At 39.5% G+C, this 19,526-nt stretch overlaps 1 protein-coding gene across 2 annotated transcripts in view; it reads left to right on the top strand.

Annotated features, from left to right (window-relative positions):
• Nucleotides 1-14,300: 14,300 nt before the first annotated feature.
• LOC103024277 (latent-transforming growth factor beta-binding protein 2) overlaps nucleotides 14,301-19,526 on the top strand; it is a 164,604-nt gene continuing 159,378 nt past the window's right edge. The window contains exon 1 of one of the 2 annotated variants that reach the window (XM_049463974.1): nucleotides 14,301-14,937. In XM_049463974.1, the coding sequence (XP_049319931.1) occupies nucleotides 14,768-14,937 (170 nt within the window). In that variant the 5' untranslated portion in view covers nucleotides 14,301-14,767. The remainder of the gene's footprint in view (nucleotides 14,938-19,526) is intronic. The other variant, XM_049463973.1, reaches the window with a different exon arrangement.

Genomic DNA, 19,526 nt, shown 5'->3' with positions numbered 1-19,526 from the left:
AAGGTTTAGGAGTGTGTTTATGGGCATTTTGGACCATTCTTCCCGAAGCCCATTTATAAGGTCAGATACTAATGTGAGATGACAAGGCCTGGCTCGCAGTCTCCGCTCCAATTCATCAAGAAAGTGTGGTATCTGGTTAAGGTTAGGAATTTGTGCAGGCCAGTCAAGTTCTTTCAAGTTCCTGTTTAAACGGGCCTTGCTTTGTTCACTGGTGTGCAGTCATGTTGGAACTGGAAGGGGTCGTCCCCAAACTGTTCTCACAAAATTGGGAGGATGAAATTGTCTAACATTTTTTGTTATGCTGAAGCAATTGGAACTGAGGAGCAACAAGCCCAACTCCTGAAAAACAACCCCACACCGTAATCCCCCCTCCACCAAACTTTTAAATTCGGCATAATGCAGGCAGAAAAGTACCCTGGTGGAAACTACCAAACCAAGGCTCGGCCATTGAATTTCCAGATGCAGAAGCACTGGGGCAGTGGCGGCATGGTTTACACCACTGCATCCGATGTTTTGCATTGCACCTGATGATTCACTGTGGAAGTGGCGGCATGGTTTACACCACTGCATCCGATGTTTTACATTGCACCTGATGATTCACTGAGGCAGTGGCGGCATGATTTACACCATTGCATCCGATGCTTTGCATTGCACCTGATGATTCATGGAAACCCATTCTACCCACTGTTCTTGAGCCAATATGAAGGCCACATGAAGTTTGGGGGTCTGTAGCAATTGACTACCCGCTCTGTCATTTATTTTTTTGTAGCTGTTGTGGTTGTTGTTAATAATCAATTCCACTTTGTTATAACGGACAGGCTGTTGAATATTTTGTAGCAAGGGAATTTTAAGATTGAACTTTATGCACTGAGAAGACTGGTGGTGCTGTCATTTCTGCCTCAGCATCTGTCCATTTACTTAGCTTCCTGGCTTTAGCAGAGACTTGGATCACCAAGATCTGTGTGACTGGCTGCTCTGTGCTCTACCTTTAGCTTCTCCTGTTCTCTACGGGCTTGCTGCTATTTCAAGAGTGGTGTTTCATTCCACTTACTGTATTTCCACACTAAATGCCATATCATTTGTATTTATCATCCTGCTCCTCTAGGCACCTTTAGTGATGAGCTGACACAGACTTGAGAGTTGTTTTATGTTTTTAGCTGATTTGAGCAAATAGACTCTGTGCTGCCATTCTTCTGGGCAGCGTTTTGCCTGGACCAAGTTGGGCAGCAGTTTGTCTGGACCGAGTAGGGAAGCGGTTAGTTAGAACTGAGTCAGACAGCAGTTGGCTGTGCAGCACTGGATTGAGTTGAGAAAAAAGCTGTGTTTTCATACTTGTTTGAAACTATGCCTACTGTCACAGACTAAAACCTAAACTAAACTAAAGAAAATGTGTCACAGACCCACCTTGTACAGAGTCTATAATAGTCTACAAAAGAGGTTTTCCAAACTAATACTCAAGTATTCATTTTATAATTCCTATCATGGTTTAAAACATCAAATACTTGGGCATCCCATACCTCTGGTATTTATTAGCTGTGCTGTGATGTTTCCTCAGACATTTCATTATAGTCAGATGTATGCAAATAAACTGCTTTGTAAACCGCAAACAAACCACAATCATAGTGACAGAAAGCAGCCAATCATTGATTTGTGCTGCGATGCTGTATGTAAGCACTGTCAGTGCTGAAGGATACACTAAAACGCTCTGTCAGTTCTGAGTGCCGAGCTCTGCGGCACTGCTTTAAAGCCTTACAGGAACCTATTGTTCTTTCAGACAACTTGTATATTTTCCCCTGTTTAGCCTTCTACCAGCTGTGCACAGAACAATACTGCTGTTCCTCACTAAAGCTGAGTGATGCTTACGTACCCTGAGAACACAAACGCACACAGACACACATATACACACTCAGAATTCCCAAGGTAGCCATGCTTAATGCTGTAGTGAGGATGAAGACATGATGAGAGTGTCCTGCTGAAGCATTTCTGGTCACCCTGCTGACAGCACTGACTTTAAATGAGCCAAAATCCCACAGAGTGTGTAGAGCACATGGGGTGCTTGCAGGTTTGGTCCCTGTCTAAAGCAGTGCGAAGGTTCACGTCTGGTTTATGTACAGCTTCTCGTGCTCTGTAATGCATGGTGAGAATACGGTGAGAGTCGCTTCTAATATCCTCCACCTTCAGCACAGCTGTCATGTCCAATGAGAGCAAATATTAATAGAACACAAAGAAAACACACTCCGCCACACACAACACACTGTTATGAGTGATGGAGCTGAAGGCCCATTTCCTTCCTTTTAAAAGTCCTGGGACTTAGCTGCGTTAATATGAATATAATGTGCCTTTTGTGTCGCAGCATTGTTGTTTAAATTTCATACAAACATTGTATAGTGTTTAGGACTCCGGTTTCATAATAAAAAAAATAATTAATTACATAATTTGCTGTGAACAATTGTGATTGAGTGCATTGAATGAATATTTATATGCATGAAAGAATCTCCTTAAGCAGAAAAACAGATGGAAGGCAGAAAATAAAAATTAGAGTGGTGGTGGTGTGGGGACCCAGAAAGTATCCATATTAAATAAATCACAAAATAAAAAGTACTCCTGAACTTTTGAGCGGTAGTGCTGCCGTGTTTATGTGACTAAAGACTGTTAAAAACACTAAAATGTCACCAGGCTCTATAAAAAGAATAAATTACTGAAGGACATTGGGGACAAAATAGGTAAAATTATTAGTTTTAAATAATTAGTTTAAAACAAAACAGTGAAGGTTGTGATGGCACTGATATCAAAGGTTACTTTCTTTAGATGACAATGTCACAGTTTCATACTGTTTTAAAACAGAAGATTAATAGTAATTTCACTAAGTATTTCTCTATATTGTTTATATAATTAGCTGGGGTAAAGTGTAAGCTGCCCAACCTGTCATGATAATACATTACAGTAATTTTAGAAATTAATTTAATATTAAGTTAATATTAAAAAGTATCTTTGTAGCTGAATGAGGTTGTCATGGACAGTTCAGCATGTTTGCAAATGGAGGTAAACCATGCTTTTATTAAATTTTAATTTTTGCTAAAACTGTTCACCCTTCCATTGTTCTCCCTGTTGTGCAGCTTGCTTAGACAGGGTGAATGCATGCATGCATGACAGGAAATAACAAAAGTGGTTAAACTGGGAAACTATTATTTCTCTGTAGTCTGGAGTCTTATAAATATTATGGTCTTTTTTCTGTCATTTTTTGTACAGTTAAGAGGCATAAACTGCACAGTTATTGGATGATAACCCTACCTCCACCCCAGCCTGAACAGTGTCTATATTATTCTGGCTGCTGGGCACAAAAAAGGCAGCAGACGACATAAAAAAAAACAGGCATAAAGGTAAGAAACTTTATTCCTTCCAGTCATCTGATTCGCCTCCGCTGAGAGAGAACCCAGGGCTAGATTCAAAGAAGGAACACTTAAGATTCTGTGGCTATGCTTTACAACGCACTGTTGATACAATGAAGGTCCTACATTCATGGTGCAATGATAGTGTTTGGGTTTCTAATGGGTACACTTGAACTTTGACCCCTCCGCCAGCTCTCTGGTGGGGACTGGCCATTCAATCATTGTAGTCCTGACCAAATGAATGCAAATGAGTACCTCCTGGGAAATTTAGTGGTGGCAGGCCAATCCATTGCTGTTTGTTACCCAACAAAAACTGATTACGACGTGTCAGAGCCAAGGGCTATAATAAGTGACGGCTAAAGAATGCACTCCATAGCATGAATGTGGCTTAAATCTTTGAAAAAGAATCAGAGGGGCTTTTGAAAAGCAAACACAAACACACACACACATTGTGAACGTTTCACATTGTGAAAAAGCTCACATTGGTATGGCATATCTATGGTAATGCATTTGTTTCCCATCTATTGTTTTATATATAATCTTTACCTAAACTTAAGGCAAAGAAATGGCCCTACGTAGTACTGAGAAGCTTCAGTGAATTTCCGTGAACTCTTTTCTGTGCTACAAAGCACCAGTTTTCTTTATATTTTATAAACCCTTTAACCAAGCAAAGAATCCTTTAAGTTGTCATGGTTCTGAATGGTCACTTTTATAACTCTTGTTTTATATATAGATACAGAATAATAATCCTTATGCTGTAATAAATAATGCAGAGCAAGGGGTTAATACCAGAGCACAGTCTATTTATTAGAAATGTTCACACTAGACTTGAATACACATTCCACTGCAGTAAAAAGATTAAGTACCTATCTTTTAGCACTGCAGAATGTATATTTACATTGTATTTAGCCGACGCTTTTATCCAAAGCGACTTTAAATGATGAGGTACAATAGCAATAGATGACATAAAAAAATTCTAGATATTTCAATAAGTTAGATGTGTAAAGTCTAGAATAAGTTAGTCAAGTTTGCTAGATGACCTTAGAAGAGTTAAAGACATGTTAATTGAAGTTAACCTGAAGTTTTTAGACCTACATCAAGACCAAGCCTAGACTAAAACCAATGATTTGACACTAACACTGATTGTGTCCAGTAAAACCAGGCCTTGGTGTTCAAACAGTAGTAAGTGCTTTTAATATTTTAGCATAGAATCATTATGTATCGAACACCTGGTTTCAAAATCAGTAACAACCTTATATCATATTTTAACAACACTAGTCCACATATTTTAAATGGCTTATATAAGCATATATATTCAAATGGTGTAAATGAAAAATTATTATTTTTTTAATGACAGCAATAACGTTTTAGATTTTTAAACTCATTTTTTGGATACATCAAGGAAAAAGCATAGACAGAAATACTGAACAACTGCGCCATGCATCAAATCTCAGTTATAAGGAAACAGTTCAGTGTCTGCAATCTGATTACTCTTCTTTATTCTACTGATTGGGATGAAGAATGATGGACTTCTGATTGAAGAAGCATTAGCTGACTAATTGTATCACGCAGCAGATCTCCACATAAGGATGTGGTTTTAGGTTTGGAATTTGCTTTGAAGGGCAGTGAATGCTGAAAGGAGACCAGTCTTCAGTTTTAAGTACAAACTTCTGGTTTTGAGCAACACTTCTCTGTAGTGGCACTTCAGGGCCACAATTGAAAGCCGCTAGAATAGAGCATACAGTAGATTGGATATGAGAATAGACTGGAGAGAGTGATTAAAAAGTGAAGACAAAACACCCTCTAATGGCTGACAGTAGTATCAATTAAACCATGCCTAATCCTAAGTAAGTAAATTGAGCAGAAAGGAAACTTAAATTTAAAATTGACAGTTCTTTTTTGTCAGTTCTGTATAGTCTACCCAAGTTAATATCCAGTTCAATGTTTTTCATAATTAACATATTTTATAGAAGTTATTTGGTGACATTTAAAGGCGTCTCTACACTGCAATGCTTAACAATAACAGCAGCGTGTGGTCATCTTTTGGCTTAAAGGACTCTCATTAGGCAAATACAAGGACATATTGTCCACTTTTATATCCAGTGTATGGTAAAAACCAGCAGTAACCCCAGAAGCAGAGCCAAGACTCCTTTTCTCAAAACTAAACCTTTCATATCAAAACCTGTCAAATAAAACCAAACACAATGGATAAGATGAGACGTTGTCCACATAAAAATGTAATACTCTTATAAAATATTAAAGATGAGTAAGCTGTGTCCTGACCACGAGCCAACTTCATACTCTCTCAAGGTTCTCAAACTTCAGTAGCAGCTGGCAGCGTCATCCTGCAGACTCCGAAATAGAACAGAAATGAGACACATACACAGACATGATGTTCAGAAAAAAGTATCAGCCCTTAAAAGGCCTGTTGTGCTATTCAGCTCTATACTGATGTGTTGAGCTGCGGTTTACACCGATTAATCATAATATTATGACCTCCTCCTTTTTTTTTTATACCCACTTTCCATGTTTCAGCCCCACTGATCATATGGAGTAGGAGCACTTTGTAGTTCTTTATTACAGGCAGTAATCCTGCATACATTTCTTTGCATACTTTATTATACTCTCTTCACCCTGTTCTTCCATGATCACAACCCTACAGGACCATCACAAAGCAGCTATCCTTTGGGTGGAGCACTTTAGTGTACTTCAGTGATACTGGTGGTGTTTTAGTAGTGTGTGTTGTGCAGGTGTAAGTGGATCAGGCACAGCAGTGCTGCTGGAGTTTTCAAACATTTCAGTGTCATTGCTGAACTGAGAAGCAACCTGTGAGCAGCATTTATTTATATATTTATATCTTCTTCCAGGTTTGGGTAGCCCCATGCAGAGTCACTGATCACAAGGCAGGAATACCCCCTGGCCAGGGGACCAGTACTTTACACACCCATTTACTCACCCTCACACCTAGGGGCAATTTAGCATAACCAATTTACCTACCATGTGGGAGTTGGGAGAAAACCAATGTGGGTATGAAGAGAACACACCAAACTCCTTACAAACCAAGATCAGACTGAGGATCAAACCAAACTATATGCTAAAATATATGTATTTTTTTTTTAATCAACAAAATATTTTATTCTGCTTCTGTTGGAGTCTGTTTTACAGGGGAGGCTTTTATTAGATTTTACAGCATTGTTGTGTGTGTGCATTTGTTGGATGGGACATTCCATTTACAAAGTTGTATTGGCATTTAATGAGTATACTGGAAATAAGACTTCATCATTACTGCTCACTGTGGACAGTGCAGTCTGGCTAGAATAGTAAATGTGAGCAGACAAGCAACTGGCATAAATCATATTCACATTTAATTCAGAGTAATTTAACTTCTTTGGGACATGGCAAATGTCGTGGTTCACAATACTAGTTCCTGACCTTTGATATGTAGGATGACAGTATGTTAGGTTGTGGTCTGCTCTTCCCTATGTCACCTTAGTTTTCTAGACCATAACTTTCTGTATTCAAAGTCTGTTTATTGAATAAACATATATTTAAACAAAATCTGGTTTCTAACAAAGCAAAAGATATGATATACTTCAGGAGTTGTATATTTCCCCTAGTTTATCACTCACTGTAGACACTTTTTGTTTTCTGTTGGGATGTGCAGAGGAGTGGCCATGTTGTCTGGCTGAAGTTTTCTAAGGACTCTTTGTGCTTGGAAAGTCACTGCAGCCAGAAGGATTCTCCTGATACTCGTTCCGAGCTATTCCAGATGCTGCAAATTGTGTGAAATTGGACCAGATTAAAGCTTTGCTTACATAACATGCTGCTGAATGTTCCTTCCACACACAGAGCACATGCAGACTGCTAACATGCTAACAACACCAGCGTCTTTCTATCCAGAAGAGTTGTACAAACAAAACCATACAAAATGATATGGTGGGAGGGAAGGGGGAATTCTGAAAGTATCAACAACAACAAATCGTAACAAATAGCCATGTACAAATACAGCACAGTACAGGAATGTACGCTACTCTATAAGCAGCAGCTTTCTGGTGTATCCGTCCTTCTGGAGTGTGTGTTACAGTAGGTCTTTAACTCAAATTACCCCTCACAGTCTGCTCATGCAAAGACTGGAGGTAATTGGACTTTTACCAGCATGCATGACCAAGGGTATTCCGAGACAGATCTGAGGTCTAACCCACAGCCCCTACAGTGCTAAGGTCAACACACCAGGGGACTGGAATGAGCGCTGTCCAGAGTCATAAGACGACAACTGCATCTAGTTCTGCCTAATTATATTTCCCATGGGTGAGGGGAGGGCCGCTAATCAGTCTGAGCACGTCTTGTTTCTCTGACTGTGTGTGTTTGGATTTAGAAATACTAAAAGCCTGCACGGGAGGGGAGAAAAATGCCTCAGATTTAAGACCACTGGAAGTGTGCAGCATGGGACTAGTAAGACCAATATTTCCTGATATTTATTGATGCACTGTAAAAACTTTAAGTGAACTCACTAAAAGTACAAACACAAAAAAATGCACTCAAAGTAAATTAAGTGAACTGCACTTACTCTGTTTAAGTTGACATTACGTAAACAGGATTCTTTAAATCTTTATCCAGCACAGTTTACTGATATACGACTTCTATCAAGAAACAGGCATTGATGCCATGAATCTGCATTAATGCTTGAGTAGCTATTGTAGCCATTGCATTCAGCCAACATAAAGCCACTTTCATTATCAAAGAAACATAGGGCTTGGCAGTTATACCACAATATATATTATAGATGAATACATAGGGGAAGGTAGATTATATGGGGAAATGATTATACACCTATGATGAGCGAGGGGAAGCGACATACCCAGTAAACAAAGCATCATCAGGCCATAGTATTTATACAGAAGTTTTTTTTTTTTTTTTTTTTTACAATTTTTTAAATAAGTAAACACAAGTAAGTTTTCTCAAAACACCCGTTACATAAGTCGGATGACTTGCCATTGCTTGCTTTGCTGACATGCATTGAATTACCAGGTTTTGTCTCTTGAATTAACTTTACAGTCAGACTGCAGTCTGAATTTCCATCTACCGTGTGGACTTTGTACCTCTCAGGGCTCTTTGGCTCCCTCTTGATTACCATAATGTAACACATACTGAAGACTCTTTACCTTCCTAGTACAAAACCCAGACATCTCCCTTTCAGCAAAACAAGCTGAGAATAGTAGTTTTTGCCTGAAATACTACTGCGGTTGTGGTTTATTTCATTTGATTTCCAGAGATTCTGCACTTCTGAACTGTAGCGATGCCCACTCTGTGAACAGATTCTGAGTTTTTTGTCAGTTCAGCACTGTTTCCATTAGTGGTTTTGGAACTGATTGAAGTTCTTCTGCTTACTGTAATAAATACCGCTCTGGGTCTCTGTGGAGATGAATTGTTGTTCAGTCAACCATCTGATCAGCCTCCGCTCAGCCTGCCCGGAAGGTGTAAGCATCTATTTCACTTCTGGTGTGCTGTGATTAAAGGCAACATACAGTTCAACTTAAAGGGCCTTTGAGCTGTGATTTTGAAGAGTGGCTAATAGAGTGTAATGGAATTGGACATGATTCTCTGAGCAGCTCTGGAGAACCATGTCATGAGAAGTACAAATGTCTCCTTGCGGCTAGAGAGAGAGAAACGTTTGCCAATTCTCCTTGGATTGTTTAAACTCTTAAGGGAGATGGGGAAAGTGTCTTTTCCAGACAGCGGATGAAAACTGATGATATAGTAAGGAAGGATGAGGAAAGATGGAAGTGATATATTATATAATGTACGTTTTCCAAGAAGCCTATTAAGCTAAGAATTAGGGCTGGGGCGACGCGTCGACATAATCGACGTCATCGATTACAAAAATACATCGATTTGCATAACGTGCGTCGGCGCGTCGTAAACATGGCGGCGCCTGTGGAGAGCATTAGAGGTTAGATCGGGCCCAAAAATTCCAACTGGCTGTTTTCGGGCTGTTTTAATGAGCGAAATATGATCAGAATTATGTTAATTAACACGGTAACATAGAAGCATAGAACTATTATTTAATTAAAATGATTTTTAAGAACAGCTAAACACAGTTCTGCAGGTCAAACGCGGAGGAGTTCACGTGCGAGAGACAGAGAGAGAGAGAGAGAGAGAGAGAGAGAGAGAGAGAGAGAGAGACACAGAGAGAGAGAGAGAGAGAGAGAGAGAGAGAGAGAGAGAGAGAGATTTGCGTGTTCTGCTGAGAACTACTCACAGGTGAAGGTTCTCTTTGATCTCCTCGTGCTCCGATTCTAGTCCCATTCATAATTCTGCAGCTCCCTCAGTGTTTTCTGCCGTATTTTGCGGCTAGCGCGAGCGCTTACAACTAACACCGCGGACCGCGAGGTGCCGCCGCGTTTGTGCCGAATCCGACTCTCTGCTGAATCTGACTCCCGCTTCGCGGACAGAATCGGCACAACACCCCCGCTGTAGAACTGCGGTAGTGAAAACAGCGCTTATAAATAAATTAGTTTAGTTTCACTTTCAGTTTTCGTTATTTTTTTTTTAAATAAAAATATAATTAAAAAACAGACGCCTACATCTCGGACTATTTTCTGGAGCCCGGGTCGGATTTACGGGCGGGCCTCGGGTCATGTCGGGTTCGGGCAGAGAATCTAAGCTCTAGAGAGCTTGGACTCCGGAGAGCAATCTCCAGCTACAAAAAAACGCCAGCGGGCATCTAAAGTTTGGGAGCATTTCACGCAAAAGGCAATGTGGTCCTCTGCCATATGTGCAAAAGGAGCACTTGAAGCGCAAAAATCCAGGAGCACTATGTCAACAGGGTCACACAGTAAGTTACCGTTTACATCAGGGTCTCCGCGGGTGTCCTTAAAAAGACTTAAGGCTGTCTACCAAAGGTTTTAAACCTGCCACAGGCAGAAATTATACATTTGTGGTTTATATTTATATATATAGTTTCCAGAAACAGTAGCATTATTCATAAGTTCAGGTGTTTAGCTAAGCTAGCTGCCTTAAGTTATTTTAGCTAGCGCCGTCGGCGCTGCGGTGTCACACCGTATTCTGTCACCGTCGGAATTTTGTGACCAGTGCTCACGGTTATGAGCGTTCATTGGCAAAACGGAAGCTTTCTATACCTACACCTTACCCTCAGCCCTAAACGGAACCGTTTTGGCCAGTCGGGGTAAACATTAGAAACGAACACGTTTCGAATCGGCCAGTGCACCGGTCTGCTGAGAACTACTTGCCAGTGGTCACAAAATCTAGCGGTCACAGAAAACAGTGCAACACAAGGTTGTGGTGTATGGGAGCTTATCCATTTTTAGCGTAATAGATCTAAACAACGTGCTGTACATGTAAGTGATTATAAGTGTGGGGTTTGGTTTAGTAGGCTTGTGTTGTTGTTGTTGTTGTTATTATATATAAATATAGTAATTTATTGTTTGCTTTAAAACGTAAAATAATAATTATTTAAATATGTTTCTCAATGAATAGATTAGTCGACTAATCGAAAAAAATAATCGTTAGAATAATCGTTTAAAAAATAATCGTTAGGGACAGCCCTACTAAGAATGCATTGATTATTACAAGCAGACGTGAACTGATGTATTTGTACTGTGTGCACATGTAACTATGCGTTATTACATGTGCTCTCCTGCTACTGTTGCATTTAAATTTACTCCTCGAGAGCAATACATTTCATCTATCCACCCATTCATCCAACCAGAAAATCCTTTGACTCAGCCTTTTACATACCCATCCATTCATCTCCCAAACATTCATTCTTTCATCTGTCCACCCTTTCATCCAACAACCTTCCAAACCCATCTATCCTCAAACCCACCCATTCATCCATTCATCTAACCACCTAAATCTCCACCCACCCAACACCCCCCCAACCACCATCCATTCACCCACCCAACTCCATCTCTTTCCAAGCCTCTCATCCAACCAGCCACTCATATTCATCAATCCATCCATTGTGCCATGTATCCAATACAAACCCTGCAATTTACCTGTCCATCCAGGCTACCCATTTCACAATATATTTAGCAATTCACCCAACAAACTCATCATTCTACCCCCTTCCAGCCAAACTATCTATCACTCCATAAATCCAATCACCCACATCTATCCATCCACCCACTGAATTTACCAAACGCCATCCAATATACCAATCACCTACATACAATCGATCTCTCTATCCACCCATGCAAACATCCTTCAATCCACAACCTTCATCATTCATCTAAACCATATATCCAGTCCATCACACAACATACATTAAGCCACACACAATAATCAGTCCATCCATCCATACATCCATTTACTCATCCAATAAATCCGCCATTCATTCATCCATCTTCCATTCTAAAATGCATCCACCAATCACCCACATACACACCCATTCATATATACTTCCATCTACAACATCCATCCATCCAAACACTCATCAGTCTACCCACCCATCCATTCAACAGAAAACAGTGATTACTAACTTCATGCAATATTAAAGAACATAATTTATGCTGTGTTGTCAGTGTCTTAACTGTGTCTCAGAATAGTAACTGTATCTGCAGAACATGTTAGTGCAAGTTGGATGATTCCAGTGAAGCTTTTTGTTGGTGTTAGAAAGCCATAAAAATGTCTATCCTACACCTATTCTAGCAGAGTAGTAGTAGTATGAATCTCTGTGATGGATGCTTTCATGGGTTTGGGACATTAATACAAAGATTTAGTAGGATCAGCTTTCTTTCCTATTTATATTATTTTGTACCTTGTTCTTAGTCATGCCAGCACAGTAAGGCAGCTATTATTAAACATTAGCAGTCAAAAGTCTGGATCTGCCAGACTGAATTTTTGCTTTTCTTTTTTATTATCTTAAAGCTATTAAGAAAAAAAACTTTAAAATGCCTATGTGCAGGTTTATTTTCATACTTCTACTTGAGTGTTTTTAATCATAGATACAATATGAAGTAGTCAGACTGTGCTGCTCAGCAGTAAGGTTGTTGGTATTTAGAGTAGAAGAACACAGAAGAGTATACTGGCCTGAGCTTGTACTTTTAAAGACTGTTGCTCAGTAGGGGAGAGTGGGACACAGTATTTTTAAGTAGTGAAACAGGCCCAAGTAAAACACGCTTTTGGTCGTTTTCATAGCAATCTGTTAAAACTAATGTACAGCTATTTCTCCACATTTACTCTTAAGATTGCTTTTGTACCATAAATGTGAATAAACTGTTTGTGTTTTGACTACAGAGTTGTGTGTTTAAGTCATAGAATTCAGGCCAATATTATTTTAAACTCCCTCTTAGTGTCTGCAGTACAGCAGTATTATGAAGACGATAAATAACTCTCAGTGAGAGTTGGCCATGCTAAAGTACCCTACAACCCCACTGACCCCACCATCAAACAGCAGAAATGAAAACCATTGTATGTATAGTTTGCGAAGCTGGAAATGTAAAGACAGAGAGATTTGGAGTAAATGTTAGCTAGGTTTGTGTAATTTGTTACATTGTACAGTTTATAGCAGTCCAGTTAGTTTTGGTTTCACACTGCAGTTTATTGAGCACACTAAAGAACTTTGCTACGTCCTGTTATCATCACCTATTACCACCTGCCACTCTGTGGTTGGAGGCACCTGTCACATCTGATGTTTTTATTTCGCACCAAACTGGAAAGTCTGAAGGTCCAGATTAAACAGGGTAGGTGTGACGGAATTTGTGTAGATGAGTAGTAAAATGGTTTTAATTTAAAAGCAGCGTTATCTTAAAAATGGCACATCCATTTCTGGGCAAGCTGTGAGATACAGATCTGTAATATTACAGGATTTTACACAAATATGTCTCAGGTTTCACAGCATGACACTAACATTACTCTGCCTGAGTAACAATAAAGATACTTTTCTGTTGATTACTGGCCAGTGTAGCATTAAAATGATTCTAAAGCTGTTCTTTTAACTGTTTAGGTGCTTTGACTGTGTGCTAAACTGTTTATGAACAGCACGCATGTTTATACCACCAGCATGCATGGTGGGTCTAAATATTTAACAGAAGTCTAAAAATGCATCTCTATGCTTTTATTGCCACTGCCACATAGTGAAAAGGAGTAAAACATTAATGAACATTAAAACACAAGAACATTTAATGAGTTGTTGTGTATCACGCCACACATCTTACATATTACATACATATTTTTTTCTCTAAGCATTGTAAGTGTAGGATTATTTTGCTTAATTAGCCTTACCTAAATTTCACCTTATTTAAAGCAATTTAAACTCACAATAAGGACAAAATGTCACTGGTCAGGTTATTCTGATTGTTCCCAGATTTAAGCAAATAAGTCAGTGAATGTTGCTTGTTTTAAGCCTTACTTTGCCCATTTTGTGATTTTGCGATTGCTTATTGTAGGAAATGTTACAAAGAAAAAATAGCTTACCCCACTAGCAGATTTATTATTATTTTTTTTGCTTAATATAAGCACTTACGTCTCAATTTGCATGCATTTTGTCTAGTTTTTGTAGTGTAAAAAAAGATACTTACAGGACAAACAGTACTTTTATAATATACTTTCACAGTCTTTCCTGTTCACACCCAACACACAAAACACATGAAGCCAATTAAAGGTGGCGAGTGAACCACAAAATGCATCAGCGTGTTTTTCAACGTTCACGTGAAGCTCGAGCCTGTACAGCCCAGCTGTGCCAGATGCATCCTGAACACAAAGGTAGTTGACTGGGCGCGCGCGCATATATCACACTGCTGTACAGCAGCTTTATTGCTCTCTCTCTCTCTCTCTCTCTCTCTCTCTCTCTCTCTCTCTCTCACACACACACACACACACACACACACACAGACAGGGGAGTCCAGCCCACCTTAAGCTTCCTGATGACTTCAGCCCGGAGGAGGAGGCGGCCATAGAGAAGCGCGAGCTCCATTCAAACTCTGCTCGAGGAGCTGCAGCACGAGCACGAGCAGCAGAGCCCGACACACACGCACTCACGCGCCTCCCATCAGCATGAGCCCGGCCGCGCGGACCCGTTAGCGCGCGCGCAACAGCGCAGTGACGAGACTTTCTGCAGACTTCACTGATTTACCCTGAGAACTATGAGCAGCAGAGCGCGCGGGGTTTACAGCACGCGGGACAGTTGTGGTGTTTGTTAAACCTTTATTTTTTGCACGTGCGCGAATGTGTGACATCACAGTCTTACACTGAGCGTACACGCGCTGCTTTTAACGCACTTTTTATCGACGTTGTTTTTTAAAAATCTCTGCACTGGACTGCACTTCTTGAGTTGAGTCTTCTCTGGATTATCTATCTATCTATCTATCTATCTATCTATCTATCTATCTATCTATCTATCTATCTATCTATCTATCATGGAGCGCCTGTGGTTTCTTCTCCTGCTGTCCCTCAGCCTCTCACTGACCACTGCGCTGGTCAGAACCCCCAGACAGCTGAGGACAGCGAGCAGAGGCCAGAGCAGTGTCAAACCAAGCCCACCTGACCAACAGGAGAGCAAAGCTACACACACCAGGAAGCTTGTGGGGTAAGCATCACTTCATGATGACCACACCTGCTGGACAACTACACTCTAACTTTAACCTTTTTTAGAAATGGTTCTCTTTTAAAAAATCCAATGACCATAGAATAGTGCTTTTACTTCCATGAAGAAGCATGTTTGTAATAGAGATGAGAAGAGTGTGTGTGTGAAGAACCTCTTGAGGTCTAAAGAGCCTTCACACTCATCTTACATATAACCGTTTCTTCAGGGAACCAAAAGCCAGGGTTTAAGGACCAAGTCCATCAACAAGAACTGACCCTAATGTTCCTCCGTTGATTGACTCAGTATTCAGGGGCATGCTGATTAAGAATAGGAGCAGGCTGCTATTGAAGAAAATGAGCCACAACAGCTATTAAATCTGTAGAACATCTCTCTGTTGAGCTCTAAAAGAGACATAAGGATTCTGCAGAAACCTGCAGGCTACTGAGTTCAAGCTGAGACTACAGCCTGAGAGTGTGGATGTACTGACTACAGTGACATCTTGATTAATGTAATGGGATGATGCAACCCTGTTGTAATGCCATTCAAAATACTAGGCTGTATTAACTTTTCATAGTCTAACATCTGAAATTAAAACAGTTCTTGGGTTTGGACCTGAACTTCTTGGGCTTTTGGATCTGATTACATACTCATAAACCAAACACTTTGCAAAAATAGTTCCAAAAATGTGAGGAAAAGGGGTTAGACTCATAATAATAGAACCTTATTGAAGATTTGGAGTGAACCATCTACTGCATTTTCAATGGATTTTCCTTGTAATTCTTCTTATAAGTCTTAAAACCAAAACAGAGACCCAGTAATGTATATGAGTGGTTCTTTTAGTTGTTGTGGTTCTATATAGAACCACTGCCTTGATTAATGAATAACTGAGGGCCCTGTATAGTGCTGAAAACTAGGTTCTTGATCAATTTCTTTATCAATAATGCAACACTTTTGGTGCTATATGGAACTGTTTCATTAGAGAACCATTTGTAAGAGGTTTTCTATCATACAGAAGAACAGTTTGACCAAGCAGCAAAGAACCTGACTCCTTGAGTTGTCTTGTTTTTTCATACACATTGTCCGACTCTGGCTAATAGTTCTTTATTGGTTGTTAAAATTCTTGTAGGTGTGTTTCTCTTTAAAGAACTTGGTATGAAATGTATTTGGTTTTATAATATAGCACCAGTGAACAAGTAAAAAAGTTTTAATGGTACAAATGATATTTTCTGTTAATTGAATATGTGCCTATGTATATTTCTTATAAAATAGATCACTGTAGCATCAGAATGGGTTCCACAACTGTTAAGAGTCAAATAATCCCATTCAGCACTATATTTTGCTTGGAACATACATGGGAATACAAGTTCAATTAACAGTAAATATGAATGTGAAGGTTGCCACCTCAAGACCAGCAGTAGTTTGTAAGGTTCTGAATACAAGATATTATTATAACACTTACCTAATTGCTTGTTGGTTTTGTGCCTCAGGCTGTTTGGCAACACTTAGGTGTGGGCAAACATGTCGGCTTCAGACTAACTTCTTTACTCACTTACCCTGCCATCTGCTAATGACTCCTGAAGTCAGTGTTAAATAGGCTTGGGCTGATATATTACCGATCCTCTGAACCATTAGTTGGGCAAATCAGTGCTTGGGCAAACAAGCAGTGTGCAGTGAAAGACTTTGAATAAGTGCTGGTCCATGACTCTGAGTGAACGGGGAACTTGACAGAGCTGAGGAATGCAGGAGTAAGATCTATTTGTACTGTTAATTAAAGACATTCTGTTGAGCTTCTGATCTCGAAGACACGTTTTATTACAGTAATTCAGAGCAGCTGAGGCTAGTTGCATGGCTATTGTGTGGAATGTTTCCCCTTTCCTTTCATTTCCAAACATTCTTATACCATCCAGTTCTATAAAGCACGTGCACTGCAGTCCATAAGCTTGTGTAGTATTCATAAGCATGTGTATTAGTTTTCATGAATACGAAGGGGTCAAAATATTCTAACATGGCATCAGTGTGCTTTTGTGAACATTTGCAAAATTACTTGTTTCTACACACATTATCTGTTTTGTCAGCCCCACAGAAAAAATTGTCCTGTATCTATTCCTCTCAATACTTTTATCATCCTCATTTCTCCCTGTTCTTCAATGTTCAGAACCCCACAGGTCCATCGTGGTGCAGGTATTACTGGGAGGTGGGTCATTCATCCCACAGCAGACATGCTTGTGGGGTAGAAACAAGCAGGTGGTCATAATGTTATGCAGAATCTATGAATACTTATTATTATATAAGCAGAGAGGTCTAGGTTTTTGCTAGGAGTTTTTTTATGGCAGGCTTGGCAGGCTATCTAAGCAGATCTGCTAATAGCGCTGATACAAGAGCTACTGTGAAATCATTATCAGAAGGCCAAACTTCATCTTCATCTTCACCTGTTCATTCAAGCGTTGTTAAACCAAAGAAACAGAACCGCATTTAAAACAGCAGAGAACTGGCAAGCAAAAAGTCCGAACATCAGATTTTTCTGCTATGAAAGAAGGATACTGCCCCACAATGCATGTTTTAAAAGTACTTTTCTGCATGTATGTTGCAACTGCACATTCTCACCAGAGAAGTGTCAAAATTCCCAAATCTCTAACATTTTATGGACTATCGCTTTAACTTCAGATCAGATCTCACTCCATTCATTGTAATCGGCTCTTGTTCTCAACAGCTTCCAGGTTTGTAATTGTTATTTAATCCATAGGTTAAAATAAAATCTTACACTGTGCCAAAAATGCCCTGGCAGCTACTGGTGGTAGCATTTGATGTTAGCCCAGCAGCATTCCTTTTGTATATGCCTTCTCCTGTGACCCACATTGAAGCTATTGTGTGAGCTTGGGCTATTCCTGGTGCTGTGTGAGTGAGTGAGTGAGTGAGGGAGTGAGAGAGAGTGAAAGAGAGAGAGAGAGAGAGAGAAAGGGATAAATGTTTGTGTGTGAGAGAGAAAGAGAAAGTGAGAGAGAGAGCGAGAGAGAGGGAAAGAGAGTTACTGTGGATGCACACAGCCTACAGCCACATGGTTCTCCCTCAAAGCTCTGGCACCCATTTGCACATTCAATTTGTGATCAGAAACACCTGTTTCTCTTGACGGCCATCTCTCAGTGTTGAAAAGCCCTCAAGATTCTTTTTACCTTTCATTTTTTTCTTTAACCTAAACACATCCATCAGTGCTTTCCATCTTCCTTTCTTGTCTCACTCCATGAAGCAGTGGCGTCAGATGAGATTTATGGATGCTAGAGCTAGGCCTTTAATGGAAGAGGATATTGGGAAAGGCGTCCCTTGGATACATAGTATAGAAGATACGCTTGTAAAAATTGGTCATGAATTTTTCAAGAAAACACCAAAACAAACTGAAACATAATAATAAATAAATACTGAATATGGGTGTGAATGACAGGGCTTACAATACAATATTATGGCGACCTGCTATTTCATTTACCTCACCTTGTATGTTATGTTATTATTTTATTATTAAACTATATTTGGTTTGCACTATGAGAATCTTTTCACCTGATTGACCTTCTAAACTGCCCCCCAAATCTAGCCTAGCGATACCCCCGCGATGAAGCCTCTTGTTTGGACCTCATTTGTCCCAACACATAACAGAGCATTGTACACATGAGAGAGAGAAAAGTGTTTACATGGTAATTATAGTGTTCTTTATAAGTTCTGCTTGAGCTACCAGCAAGTGTAAATGGCACATTCTTTGCGTGTCATATCAGGACAGGGCCTTCTGGGAATCGTATAACTTATATGGCCAATTTCTATGAGCCTATTTATGAGCAATAGAGGGCCCAACTGTAAGTGGTCCACCATCTGCAGTAGATGTAGGTCACGCTTAGAAAACAGATTTGCTCCACATTTTCACCTCTATAGGAGTTTAGCTATATATCATTGTCATGTGAGTGACATAGGGTGTTATTGTGGACACTATCAATGCTTGAAACTTGTTTAAGCCAAACTCAGTATGTATCTTAGCATGCTTTTTAGCATGCAATACAAAATGTGCCAGTGTCTGAGATATTGGCAATTTCTAGGTTTCTTCAAATTCTATACATAAGTCATTTTAATTTAACTTTAATGTACAGCACTTTGGTCAGTGTGCTTAATTAAATTTTCTGTTTTATTTTCTACCTTTATTAAAAAAAAAACTAAAATTAAAACATGCTACAATTAAACAAACAATAACTGGCACTGTATTTATTAATTTGTATTGATTATTAGATTATACCTTCAAATGTTGATAGATTTGTAGAAAATGCAGGTTTGTAAAACTAAACATTTGTAGTTTAAATAAGCAGTTTCTTCACAGTAAGGTAAAAAGTAGCACTCATAGGGGTGCACCATTTTTAAAATGAGTGAAATACACCTGTTATGAACAAGTGCATGCTTTAGCTGTATTTCAAATGTATATTACTCTATGCAATGGTGAAAAATTCTATTCCTTGTTAAAATATATAATTCAATGGAAATATCAGGTAGACCTAGCATCTTCTGTTGTAAACGGAGGTTGCGTTCACAAAAGGACAAAAGGTTTGGTCAAACCAAAAGAG

This window comes from Astyanax mexicanus, chromosome 14, assembly GCF_023375975.1.
Source record: "Astyanax mexicanus isolate ESR-SI-001 chromosome 14, AstMex3_surface, whole genome shotgun sequence".
Lineage (NCBI taxonomy): Eukaryota > Metazoa > Chordata > Actinopteri > Characiformes > Acestrorhamphidae > Astyanax > Astyanax mexicanus.
Note: the sequence above shows the minus strand (reverse complement) of the source record. Positions and strands in the feature narration are given on the sequence as shown.